At 35.3% G+C, this 13,421-nt stretch overlaps 2 protein-coding genes across 5 annotated transcripts in view; one reads left to right on the top strand and one right to left on the bottom strand.

The window, feature by feature from the left end:
• Positions 1 to 13,421, bottom strand: part of LOC106879470 (cyclin-H) — a 30,047-nt gene that overhangs the window by 4,749 nt on the left and 11,877 nt on the right. For 2 of the 4 annotated variants that reach the window (XM_014929057.2, XM_052974192.1), the window contains exons 2-10: positions 12,626 to 12,732; positions 5,638 to 5,740; positions 3,917 to 4,039; positions 3,000 to 3,073; positions 2,536 to 2,737; positions 1,915 to 2,022; positions 1,634 to 1,689; positions 1,328 to 1,398; positions 811 to 922 (exon numbers count right to left, since the gene is read on the bottom strand). In XM_014929057.2, the coding sequence (XP_014784543.1) occupies positions 811 to 922; positions 1,328 to 1,398; positions 1,634 to 1,689; positions 1,915 to 2,022; positions 2,536 to 2,737; positions 3,000 to 3,073; positions 3,917 to 4,039; positions 5,638 to 5,740; positions 12,626 to 12,672 (896 nt within the window). In that variant the 5' untranslated portion in view covers positions 12,673 to 12,732. Of the gene's footprint in view, positions 1 to 810; positions 923 to 1,327; positions 1,399 to 1,633; positions 1,690 to 1,914; positions 2,023 to 2,535; positions 2,738 to 2,999; positions 3,074 to 3,916; positions 4,040 to 5,637; positions 5,949 to 12,625; positions 12,733 to 13,421 lie in introns of those variants that run through there. The other 2 variants (XM_014929059.2, XM_052974193.1) reach the window with 2 other exon arrangements.
• On the top strand, positions 5,961 to 10,564 carry LOC106879471 (TATA-binding protein-associated factor 2N). The gene is made up of 3 exons (XM_014929060.2): positions 5,961 to 6,117; positions 8,586 to 8,778; positions 9,964 to 10,564. Exons 1-3 carry the CDS (start codon positions 6,027 to 6,029, stop codon positions 10,316 to 10,318), a joined length of 639 nt encoding a protein of 212 aa, XP_014784546.1. The 5' UTR covers positions 5,961 to 6,026; the 3' UTR covers positions 10,319 to 10,564.

The following is a 13,421-nucleotide window of genomic DNA, read 5'->3' as shown; positions in this document are numbered from 1 at the left end:
GTGCGGGTGACACGTAAAAGCACCCACTACACTCTCTGAGTGGTTGGCGTTAGGAAGGGCATCCAGCTGTAGAAACTCTGCCAAATCAGACTGGAGCCTGGTGTTGCCATCCGGTTTCACCAGTCCTCAGTCAAATCGTCCAACCCATGCTAGCATGGAAAGCGGACGTTAAACGATGATGATGATGATGATCTTCAATTTGTCTCTAATTTAACTAAAAACTACATGCGAGTGGCTGTGTGGTACCTTGGGCAAATGTCTTCTACTATAGCCTCGGGCCAACCAAAGCCTTGTGAATGGATTTGGTAGAAGGAAACTGAAAGAAGCCTGTCATCTATAATATATATATATATAATGTATGTGGCCATGCTGGAGCATTGCCTTGAAGGTTTTAGTCAAACAAATACCAGTCTCTTTAGCTGATTTGCTACATTACAGAAACGTAAACAAACTAACCCAAGCAGTCACACAGCCGGATGGGGGGGGGGGCAAAGACATATATCCAACTATACACATAAGAGAGGTGTGTGTGTGTGTGTGTGGTATGTGTGTACAACAGGCTTCCATACAGTTTCTACCTAACAAATTCACTCAGAAGGTAATACTTGGCCCCAGGCTACAGAAGACACTTACTCAAGGTGCTGTACAGTGGAACTGAACCTAAAATCATAGATCAGACATTCAATCAAGTTTTAAACAAAGTTTAGAAGTAAGTTTTCAATCATTATTTTACTCTTCTTTTACAACAGGTGAGATACTTTGTTTGTTTGTTTTTTTATTGATTTCTAAAATATTTTCTTGTAAACTTACACTTCACTGTCCGGATTGTTTTCCTGATTACGACATTTTTCCAACTTCTTCTCCAACTGTCGGATGTGTTCCCTCTTCAAGCTGTTCTGATTGTTCACCGTTATTTGAATTACTAAAGAATATCACAAAGATGACATTGGAACTTAAAATAGAGCAACATTTGTTCTATAGAAAACATGCACCAATCTGAGAAAAATGGAGAAATTTCAGTGGAAGTAATTGAAAGGACTTGTCTACTGAAACAAAAATACTTTCATAATATAGCCAATATCATTAATTAATTTTGATTTTCCAATATTATACTCCTCCTCCTCCACCTCTTCAACATAACGAGTTTGTTTTTATAGTTTAGTCTTGAATTTAGCAATGTCTAATTTTTTTTAGTTATGTTTGCTTAATTCACAAGAAACTTTGAAGTAATAAAATATTTATTAGAAATACTAATAATTAAAAATACAATAAATTGCATAGATTTAGATGTCTACACACACACAAATATTACAATCAGCAAACTTACATTTAATTTGTTGCATTGCTCGTTTCTTCTGGTCGGATTCAGCTCCTTTCATTAAAACCGATGTGACGTAACTAGTAAAAGACAGATTTAAGGAGAAACCAGTCAAGATAAATAAAGGTTCAATATTTTCTTTTTGAAAACAATTGATTCAACTTGAGGATACGGAGAGTTCTTGTTTTATTGATTCTGCAGAGAAGAAATCCACCCTAAAAAGATTAATATTTTTCTTTTCTTTTTTATTGCTTAGTTAAAGGAAGGGAAAGTAAAAAGTAAAATAGAAATTTTTAAAAAAACTGTAAAACTTACCTCATAATATCAATGTTTTTTAAAGAACAACTGTCCAAAATAGCAGCTAATGATATCTGAAAATTAAATAACATGTCAATAAATAAAATCAATTTGATACAATTCACTAAATAATATAAAGATTGAAAAAAAAAAAAAAAACCCCATTTACTCTATTGTCTTGCAATGACATTAGAATAAAATGGAGAGACTAAGAAGACATAGAAACAGGGTGGACGTCTTAGCAGAATTATTGCCCCCACCCCTAGACAAATACAATAGTAATATTTATTATACTTAACCTGGGCTGGGGAAACCAACAGACAAATATCAGTCAACATGGATTTTTCTAAAAATTCTTCAGCTTGTGGTCGCAGTATTTCTGGATCACTACAAGTCTGACAGTTTGTCTGTAAGTAAAAAAAAAAAAAGAAAAAGAAAAAAAGGGCTGATTTAAGAAATAAATTTCAAAACAAATATATCAGAGAAATCCAAAGATATGGCTGTGTGATTAAGATGCTCACTTTGCAACCACATGGTTTTGGGTTCAATACCACTGCATGGCACCTTGGACAAGTGTCTAAGTGTCTTTTGCTTATAATCCCAAGTCAACCAATGTCTTATTAGTGTATTTAGTAGATGAAAACTGCATGGATGCCCACCACTAGAACGTCTCCTCTTGAATAATGCATTACACAACATGAGGAAGGTATGGTAAAAGATCCTGCAATTAGGAAGGGAAATTCTAACCAATGCCTCTGACAGCAGAGAGATAGATTTCGATTGTTGTATTTTAGATGAAAACTGAGGATTTCTATGAAATACCTTGTTAAGGGCTATGGAGCAAAGTTATTTGGTGGTGGAATGATACAGTTTGCCTGAGTAACCCATCAAGGTGGTGTAAGAAGTTCTGTGAGTCTCACCTTCATATCAATGAGAAAACCTTCCAGAGGACGGAAAGGATTGTGCACAGTTAAATGATAAGACAGCTTCTCCATGAGCAACAATTCAAATCCAAGAATGACATTAGCAAATTTGTCCCGATCTCCTTTCAGATTCCCAACAAATTGGTTGATAGACACATTGAATTCTTCCACTTTGCTTGCTAAATATACACTTGTTAACCTGGATGAAGAAAAAAAATGTAAACTCCTTTTATTAACATATTTAACTATTTTAACCATACTTCTCTTGAAAAACACGTTTTATAATTAAATCCTATTTCTGTAATTTGAGAAGAAAAGGTTGCTTATTTATCAACAAAAAATGTCCAAGTCGTATAGCTCTTAAAATCTGCATCTAAAACATCATTCATGACTTCAAGCCTCTTCAAAAGAATTACTCCTAAATTAGTGAATGAAAATGTTCAGAAAGTAAAATTACTAACGTGATATCACGAGGGTGGAAATCCATAACTGAATTGTAAAGATAAAACCTTTTGAAATATGTCATGGCTGTTCCCTGAGGGAAGAAAACAAATTTAACTTTAAAAAACATACAAAACAATTCCAAAGATGCAAAAAGAAAACTAGTATTGCACACTTCTTCTAGTTTTAAACCAATTGTTCTAAAACTGGCAAATAAAAATTTTTAAAAAAAGAGTAAATTTTGTTTTTAAGAAAATGATTTGTTTTGGGGGACTCCCTTTACTTTTCTTTGGGCAGTAAATGCCAACAGGCATTATTACATTGCACAGCTTTTTGGACATGATGCAATTCAATAACTGACCCTTATGGAACACCATGTAAATGTATACAGGTGTTATACATGTATACAGGTATAAATGTATACAGGTATAAATGTATACAGGTGTTATACATCAACCTTGATGTCTATTTTATGAAACCTAGAAAAATGAAGAGCAAAGTTGACCTGAAAACATAAAAAGACCCCTAAATACACAAGGCTGTTTTTGAAGACTGCATTTCAATGGGCTGTTCCATAAAAATTCAATATCCTCCTGCTGAATCTGCTTGCAGAGGTCAGGTGGAATTTGTCAAGGTAGATTCTTTTTATGGACAGATACCCATCCTATCACCAATCCTCACCTATTTCTAAGCAAGGTAATCTTTTCCCATAACCAGACATGGAATGTCTGGAAATGAAGAATCTCGCTTGAATGGCTGTGATGAACTCATTTAAAACCATCACCTGATGTAGAAACAAAGTTACAGGCACAAACACACACATAATATATGTGTGTGTGTGTGTATAATGGGCTTCTTTCAGTTTCTGTCAACCAAATCCATTCACTCTACATCAGTAAAATCAGATTTCAGTAACACTACTAAATGGCTTACTAACCAAAACATATTTAGGCATTGGTGGCTGGAAACGATTGCAGAATTCTTTCATGATGAACTCATAATGACGGGCAAGTATATATTCCTCTTCATAAGTAAAGAGAACTGCTTCAAGATCTTCATCCTAAATGAGATAAAGTATAGAATCAACATTATTTACAAGGAATTGGCTTCCTGCTGTTTTACTCTTCTTCTTCTTTTTTCATGAGTGTCCTTCTAAGATCCTCGCCTTTCTATAATATACCGTTATCATGGAGTCAGTATTGCTCTTTAACCCTCACCTAAGATAAAATCATTTCAAGACTAAACTTTATTTTCACTGGAAACAGATTTCGATAGTAAATTGCAAACATCTTTAATTTCAGAATGACTTTTTCATTAAGTGAGGAGGAAGAGTTAGAAGAGGATCAAGACTGAAAGTTGGAAGGAAGTCAGCATCTTTGTTTTAAATAGGTTTCAGATGAGGTTGAGGAGAGGAGACTAGTCCAGAAAACACAAGAGGTTGATAAATCTGAATGTAATGAGTGTATCAAAAGTCTTACTGCTTTTTTCTCAAAGCTTCATCCTTATTCATGATTCTAGATCAATTTTTATTTCTCTCTTTTATTGCCGAGTTTATAACAGGTTGGCACACGCTTGCAACCGGAACGTCGTCAATATGTCTTCCTGTTGACACATCCCTCATGTCTTCGTTGTATTACTTTAGATGCAGCTTCTTAAGAGTTATTTTAAAGGTGTAATGTTTTACACCACCGAGAACTTCAATATGAAGATTAGGGACCTCCGTATAAAACATCCTGGAAGCCCTCGGTAAATTCTGAGGTTCAATGATAGCGTGGAAATAGGTGAAGCTTGTCCCCTCTCTCTCTTCCCCCTTACTCCAGGAATTACAATTAGGATGTTTTTCAAGTGGACTGAATTTAATTTTTATAGTTCTGAACGTCAGAGTAGCTTCCATTTCGTGTCTCAGCAATAGCAAACCTCATGTTAGCGCTTGTTAGCAAAAAGGCTTAGAGTCGTCAGAACAAGGAAGTTGAAGGGAAATAAAAACTACCATAGCACTAATTAGTCGTCGTCGTCGAAGAAGAGATGTTGGCAAAGAGCAAGTGGTTGTAGCTTTCACATAAATATTTATTTTATGACGAGAATACATAATTATGATGGATGCATGATCAATAGTGAGGATTTTGGGGGCTTTAAAAAGGTTAGCGACCATCGAAAGAAATGGTCATGACTAACATCCTCCCTTTTCATTCTGGTTCTTAAATACATGTTGAACAATTCTAAAATTTACTAACAGCACCATTTACTTTCATACACCAAATTCTTAAAAACCCCAAATATACCTCTCATTCAAGTTCTACATTTATCGATGGAAAAAGTACATTTTAGGCTACTGGTTGCTAGGGTAACGCTAATATTTAATCCATAAAATAAAGTTCCTATTCTGTTGTTTTCCAGATATTTTTCTCGAGTAATCTAAAATATTTTTTCACTTTATCCATGTCAATCGACTCTTAAAGATTCATCAAATATGTTAACATAGAAATATAAATTCGTATGTATTGGAGATATTTCTTAACTAGAATGAGAACTTCAACAAGAATCGAAGAAATAAAGATCTTATGAATCACTCCATTTCATGGAATACAATGAAGCAATAATTATTCGTGTAATCGCAATGAAATTGACGGTTTAAAGTTTCTCAAGAGATATACCTACCGAGATCGAACCTCTGTGGCTTTCAACGTAATCATCGTGAGCTTTTCTTCTCAGCCGTGTGAGAGCTGAGTCTGAGTCAAATGTCCAGTGTGATTTCTGTGTGCTAATGGCAAACATTACTATTATTACGGAAACAGACACAAAACACAAACCAAATATAACAATCCTGAACACAATTAAAACAACTCCGTGTTAAAGGCTTCCGATGTAATACTTTGCTAATTACATAAGTTAAACAGTTTGCATCTTTGCATAGTACCGTACTAGGCAACGTTAAATATCCAAGTATATAACCAATATATATATATATATATATATATATGCAACACTGATGTTAGATATCCGACCAATAACACAATATAAACATCAATGAAGACGACTCCTCTACCATGTGGTCATTAAAGCGGAACTCACCTGACGTCACTTCCGGCTGCATAACCCCTCACAACAACCGTGAAACCGACTTTGAGACTTCCACATGTGAGTAACAAACGGCTATTTCTTGCCTGTTTTTATTATATTTTGGCTACAGATCTTTTCATTTTCAACTCAAGATTTCTTTTTCTACAGATTTTAAAACTGATGATTTGTGCAAACCATGAGATTTTCCTTTTCTCTCCTTTATTTAATATAAAATTTCGATGATCGAATCTCTGGTGTGAAATTATAAAATTTACCGATTTTCATTTCAATCGCTGCACAAACATCGATTGCATCTTTTTTAATAATTAAATGCAAGTAATGATTAGATACCAGTAGAACTTGATATTATTTAATTCTCCACTCTAACTAAATATTTACGACTGACTTAAATTTGAATCTGATTAAAAAGTAACCTTTTAACATTTTTAATTTAGTCATAAGTTTTAATTAATCCTTTTGACGGTGTTTATCAAGAATCTAAAATATTTTTGTTGTGCAAACAACTTTATATTTTATTTGTGATTTGTTCGGTTTCTCATTTTAAAATGTGAAATAAACTTGAATTTATAAACATCGAATGTTTATTTAAGAAAATAAACGTTAAATATTTTAATAACTAAAACGTTAAGTGCTTATTTAATAATTAAATGTTAAATATTAAATATTAGTGAACCAAACTCAAAATATTTCCTAAAAGTCTCAAAGAATCCAAAATTCGAACAAAAAAGACATTTGACTCCATCTTGGTCACGTGGTAGTTTCTTAAGAAATTTCAAATCAATTCGGGACAAAAACTCTTCCCCTCAACTCTTCTCAGCCGTTCGTTTATTTTTCTTTTATATATAAACTATCACTTTATATTCTGATGGTTTTTATTGCTTCACTGATGAACGAACAATTTAAATGTTGCTCTAAACAGTAAATATTTTTAAATGTTCGTAATGTTGGTAAACTAAGAACGCAGATTATCACCAAATTTCAGATTTGATCGGCTTTTCTAGATTAGCAATATTTATTTCTGCAGAGATATATTAATAACCTCGCCGAATTGTACATCAAACCGAGTGAGAGATAAAGTTGCCACTGAATTATGTTATTCATATTTTTAATTACGAAAACATTAAGATTAGCTTTATTTCCCTTCACAAAAGAATTAATTACGTTGTGGGTTTGCATAAAAAGCGACATGCATACACACACACACGTGCCTCTCCTGGTCTGTTGTTATTAGGGTTTTCCTGACAACAGAGTGGATTAGGGAATGATGGATCGAAAAGACAAACGCAAACTTGACCCCTTTTTTTTTTTCAAATACAATTAAAAAAATAATGTCAGAGCAAATAGCAAATATTTAGATCCAATAAAGATGTGTATGTTTTTTTAGTGTTGAAGCTACTGGTTCGTTTTGTATCTGAATTCATTTCATTTGATGACCGGAGCTAGAATGTTGCGATTTGCTTGTGGATAAGGAAAGTTAGTTTTACAGCACAGCAGTTACTCATCTTAAGCTGCGGCCATTGGTGCGTGACGAAGTATCTATCAAAGAGAAATCAACTGGAACTTATGCGTGGCCTATTTACCTGATAGGAAATCCATTGGTGTAGTTGATGGGGTTATGAAGACAACATCCTAGATCGGGTGTAACAGATCGTGCGTGGGGTTCGTGACAGCAAGATAATCTTTAAAAAATCATTGGGTCGCTTTTTGAGTGGTTAAAAGAATATTTCCAATAAAACGTGAGAGAATATTTGTAAACATCTGTGTCCCAACAAATTATTCAAGTCTTGATGAGAAAACGATTTCATTAAAGCAAGTACATTTAAGGCTTAGATAGATCTGGTTTATATTCAGCATCAGACACCTACACTACTATTACAATGTCATTTAAAAAATAACCCTGTCATCAAAATCTTAAAGCTACAGGATTATGCATAATTCAAAAGCAGTTCTCTTTACTTATGAAGAGGCTGTTCTTTCTACTGAATCCAAGAATTATAATTATTGCAACAACTGTTGATCTTGTTATAATATTTATTACTTTTGCTTGGACCAGGTATGCAACTCTCTCTTACAACCGGGCAATCCTCTTACCTGTCAGCCTTAAGATCTCAATTTACTACTTGACCCTACCACTTTTCCTATATTTTGGGTTGTCTCTATTCTACAAATTCATTAAACCGTTAGCTATCTGCAGCACATGTCCCCCTTTTCAATGCTGGCATGAATCATACATGTTTTGTTATTTTCATCTGAATTGGTACAGGGTTAACTAACAACCTTATCCAGCAAATGAGCTGAGAAGTTCATGGTTGCTTATATCAGTTGTCTTAGTGCACTTGTCGAAGACATCCAGCCATAGAAACCATGCCAGCATGGAAAACAGGTGTGAAACGATGATGATGACCTTTCCCCGCATGCTGCTCTTCCCTTTCTTATCTAGCTGGGTCAGGCTCCTTATGTGGACACCAATAAACGGTAGCTTTCTTTTGTCATCTCATAGAAAAATGACTTTTTCTTCCTTACAGTTAATATGTCGACTGACAACTCTGAAGACGAGGCTGTTTCAAGTGACTTTGAAAATGAACTTGAAGAACTCTTTAAGCATCGTTACACAGATGAAGACAAGGAATATCAAGAAGTTGTGGCACAGGAAACTGCCCCGCCGCCAGCCGTAATCCCATGGCACACCAAGTCCAAGAGAAACTACGATTGGTCAGGGTAAGTTGAAATAAATTGTCATTTCTGAAGAAGAGTAAACATCATCTGGAACTGAATGGAAATTACATCAAATAAAGAGATTTCCTTGTGTTTTGGGAGGGTCGTTATACCAGTAATGATAATAAACATATGCTCTGTTTCCTCGTCTTTATTGTGAGTCGATTGGACCAACTAAATAATGAATTGTTTGCCAAAGTCCCCTTTGTCGCTATTCACAGCCTCATCAATGCCCTCACTCTTCGAGGCAGGTGTGTGTGTATAGACACTGCTGGATAAAATCTTATGACCAGTGAAAAAAACTGCCAAAATGAACTCCTTGCACACTGATATATTTGACTATTTTTCATTATAGATTCATAATTGGCAAATAGAAAAGTATGCCTGGTCAGACATTTAAGACCATGACAAATAAAAAGTTTAAATCTGGTATAAAAATTCTAGTGTTTATGCTTTCTCTATGTCAACAACTGCCAGTCACTTGCTATCTGTTTCACAAGAACAACAATGAGTAAAGCTAATATGTTGATGAATTTTGAACTTGGTAGAATTGTAGAGTTCCAGAAGCAAGGTCTTTCTCGGTGTGCCATCTCCAGTGAAGTTGGTCGCAGTAAAACCACCATTGTGAACTTCTTAAAAGACCCTGAGGCATATGGATTGCAAAAATCAACCAAAGAAAATTTCACCAGCGTGGAGTAGAAGGGTTTCAGTTCTTCAGAATTGCTGCTTCCGGTTTCGGATACAGAAATGTCCAATTCATTGTCATTCACCATGTGCTTTTGTACCTCATTCATTCTTTTTCTCGATATCTCCATATCTTACAGTTCTATATTTAAGAGATGAGGAATTATGTACATTATTTACATTTGACAGATATTTGTCCTAATCTTGTTTGTTGTTAACACATTTTGGCTGATATACCCTCCAGCCTTCATCAGGTGTCTTGGGGAAGTTTCGAACCTGGGTTCTCATTCCTAAGGTATTTTTTCGATGTTGTTGTTGTTGTTCACTGCCTGGAATCAAACTCGGAATCTTGGGGCTAATAATGACCAGCAAATAATAAAGTTGAAGATTTTAAAGAGTTTTATTTTTGTTAAAGCTTTCAATTCTCTTGTAATGTAAATATTTATCAAGTAAGATGTGTCTTGAAAGTTGTGATTGAAATCTAATATTTTGTTCTCTCTGCAGGTATCATGGTCGTGATCGTAGAGGATGGCACGGTGGGCGTGGTGGTGGTGGTGGTGGCGGCGGCGGCTACAGAGATCGTGGCTATCATGATCGAGATGGAGGTTATTATGATCGCAACAGTGGTTACCGCAATTACCATAATCGCAATGATGGCTACCATTATCGTGACCGCAGTAGTGGCTATCACAACTATGGTGGTAGTGGTGGTGGCTACCATGGCGGCGGTGGTGGTGGAGGATACCATGGTGGAAGGAATCACGGTGGGGGTGGGGGTTATCGTGGTGGCTATCAAAATAATTACCAAGGACGTCCATATTACAATAGAGACCGATACAATCCATACCAGAGGAATTAACTTTGGGTCATTGGTATCTGGTGGTGCTCCAGTCTAATAAAAGACAGGGCTGAGGGGGAAGTATTGTTAAATCCTTTACTTGGTTAACTTTCAAATGAAATATGAATGAATTTCCTATTTTTCAGTCCATTGCAGAAAGACAAAAAAAAAGGTTAACCACCATTATTCATCGTTTTAAATTTGATCATTATCTTTTTTTTTAAACATTGGTTTTTGGAAAAATAAAATTAAAAATAACAAAATGTATTTGATTGTAATCTTTTTAAATCTGCAACTCTTTAATTCCATTTTACTCGGTTTGTGTCTGTTACAAATCGGCTGATCGTTTTTAGCTGTACTTCTTACTTTTAGGCACAAATGTAGTTCTTTCCCAAATAAATTGTACTTTATATTCGAGGCTCTGATGAAGCTGTCAGCTGTTATTCAGGTACTCAACTATGAGTCTGCTGCATCGCACAGCAGAAACAGCTGTAAGCAAATGAAGTTCATAAAATAATCGTTTATTCCTTTGTCATCTCTTTCTTCTTTATTACCATTCTATACTCAGCCAACGCTTCATTCTCAAACATCCGTATATTGAGTTCTACACAAAGTTATTGGTTTCGCGATGCCTAAATGAGATATGTATTATTGGAAGAAAGAAAAACTTGCCTCAACAAATGGAAAAGTGAACATTGAAGAATGCTGGTTATTATATATGCATATGTATATATATATATACACGGACATACTGGGTGTTTAGACTAAATTTGCACGAAAGGGAAAAGAAAACAATATCCCATCAAAAAATAAAAGTATTTAAAAAAATTTTTTAATTCTCAGATTATGGCCGGGAGATAACAGTTTCCTCAAAGTAGTATTGGTCCTCAGCTTCCCTTCCTCCACAGCCTCAAGACAGCTCTGGAATGTGGGGCATGCATTCCACTCAGTGTCAACACCTCCTTGGTGTTGCTGGCAGACTGGTCAGTGTGTTGACCATACCCAAAACATAGTAATGCATAGGATTACAATTGAGGGAAATTAGCTGCACAGAAATTGAAGTTGTGTAAGTTTTCAAACAACTATTGGGTTATCCCATAAATAATGCGTTTTTTTTTATGCTTCATTTATTTTTCAAAATTAACACAGAATTCTTTTTTAATCTAAAATATACACTCCTTCATTTTCTACAATGCTCTTCTTCCATCTATCTGATAAATTTGCAAGGCTTCTCTTCCAAAATTCACTTGTCCATGATGAAAAATACTCCTCCACTACTGTTCTAACCATGTCTACAGAATTCCTGTTTTTTCCGTCCAAATGATTTTGATGACTGTGGAATATGGTGAGTGGGGCATCATTTTCCATTCAAACTGCTCCAGCCTTTGGAATGTCATCCTTGCTGTATGTGGCCGAGCATTATGCCGATGAAAGATCACCTTTCATCTTGAAACCAAAGATGGTTGTGTTTCGTCCAGTACTGACTCGAATGACCAAATCCAAGCTTCTCTGCTAATTCCTCGACAGTTGCGATGGGATTTTGTTCCACCAGGGTTTGCAGGATGTCCTCGTTGAGTTCTACAGATCTTCCAGCACAAGGCTTATCTTCTAGGCTGTAGTTTCCAGTTCAGAATTTCTGCAACTACTGGTCAAGCGGGGAAGCTTTAGGTTATAACTGAGGGTGGGCTCTTGAATGAGGATAATGAGCAAGAATGTTCTTTATACTGGGACAGCAACTTTATGATATTTTTATCAAGCATCTATTAAAATTCCTCCTGCAATTATGGTTTTACCAGGAAATGTTTATCTAAAAGAGCCAGGTATTTCTTGACTACATTTAGGAAGAAAGTGGGGAGCAAATCTTTTTCCTAGGTCTATTTTTAGGTTTCATATTTTTAATTGAAGTGTTGTAAATATACCTTATCTTAGAAGCTGCTGTTAGCTAGGGTGTTATAGTAGAGGGCTGTCTTATGAAATACTTTTTAGAGCAGGACAGATTAGATATCCTATCATTGGTGATAGCTATCAGGTTTTTAAATACTATAGGGGTGGGGGGCACCACAGGATTGTTTGTGTATATAAGAGAGTTCCTCCTTTAGTTTATGGTGGGGTTTATAAGCATGGAAGTTTAAGGTCTAGGGAAAACGTCTGAAAAATTGACTTTGGACTGTGAGCCTGTAGATTGCTTGGAGACATAAGGCAAGTTATTAAACCTGCATAACCACATGTCTTAATGGTAAGAAACTATTCATAGCTCTATTTTAATACAGTGTACATTAAATGATATCTATTTCTCCATGGATGGAGTAATTTTTTTGTTGATCTTACCTTAACAAAATAATAAGCTGTGTCCACAAAAGCTCTCCCAGCTGCATTGTTCTGGGGTGGTGGCCATCTTGGATTTCCTTGCGTTCACATCAAAGATGATAGGTCACCTGAAAGTAAAAGAAAATTGTTAGGGAATCTGTGGACGAATTGCTTTAGATATAGCATCATGAGATCGGAGTGTTGTTATTAACACCCTGTATATATATATATATATATATATCATCATCATCATTTAACGTCAGCTTTCCATGCTAGCATGGGTTGGACGATTTGACTGAGGACTGGTGAAACTGGATGGCAACACCAGGCTCCAACATACATATATATATAAATACACATGTATATATATTGAAAACACTAAACGATATAAATCTTTTGAGATATGCCTTCATACACACATATTTTGATTATTTTATATACAAATAATAAATATAAATTACTAGCAGAAATACCCGGCGTTGCCCGGGTTAAAGAGAATAATGAAATCTAAAAACGCCGTCTAGACTACGCATCATCTTTATATATAGAGATGTATATACACACACACACCCAAACACACGTATATATATGTATATCAATATAAATATATGAAAGTCAATGAAGTTTCGTAAAAGAAGGTGATCATGTACATACTTTCTTGCTGTTGTGATTATAACACCTCATTGTAAACTATGTTCCTTGTTTTCCCTTGTGGAGCATATACAAATAGGTTTTTTGTTGCTGCCCACTCTTGAGCAGCCAACATACAGTTGTCCATGTGAGAAGCAGGGCTCTTCCAAGAGAAGACCAGCTACAG

This window comes from Octopus bimaculoides, chromosome 18, assembly GCF_001194135.2.
Source record: "Octopus bimaculoides isolate UCB-OBI-ISO-001 chromosome 18, ASM119413v2, whole genome shotgun sequence".
Lineage (NCBI taxonomy): Eukaryota > Metazoa > Mollusca > Cephalopoda > Octopoda > Octopodidae > Octopus > Octopus bimaculoides.
The sequence above is the reverse complement of the archived record's forward strand: the minus strand, read 5'-3'. Positions and strand labels throughout refer to the sequence as shown.

Coding starts and splice junctions, on each gene's coding strand:
- LOC106879471 (XM_014929060.2), top strand. CDS start 6,027: ATGTGGTCATTAAAGCGGAACTCACCTGACGTCACTTCCGGCTGCATA. Junction 6,118..8,585: donor CGACTTTGAGACTTCCACAT/GTGAGTAACAAA, acceptor TCTTCCTTACAG/TTAATATGTCGACTGACAAC. Junction 8,779..9,963: donor AGAAACTACGATTGGTCAGG/GTAAGTTGAAAT, acceptor TTCTCTCTGCAG/GTATCATGGTCGTGATCGTA.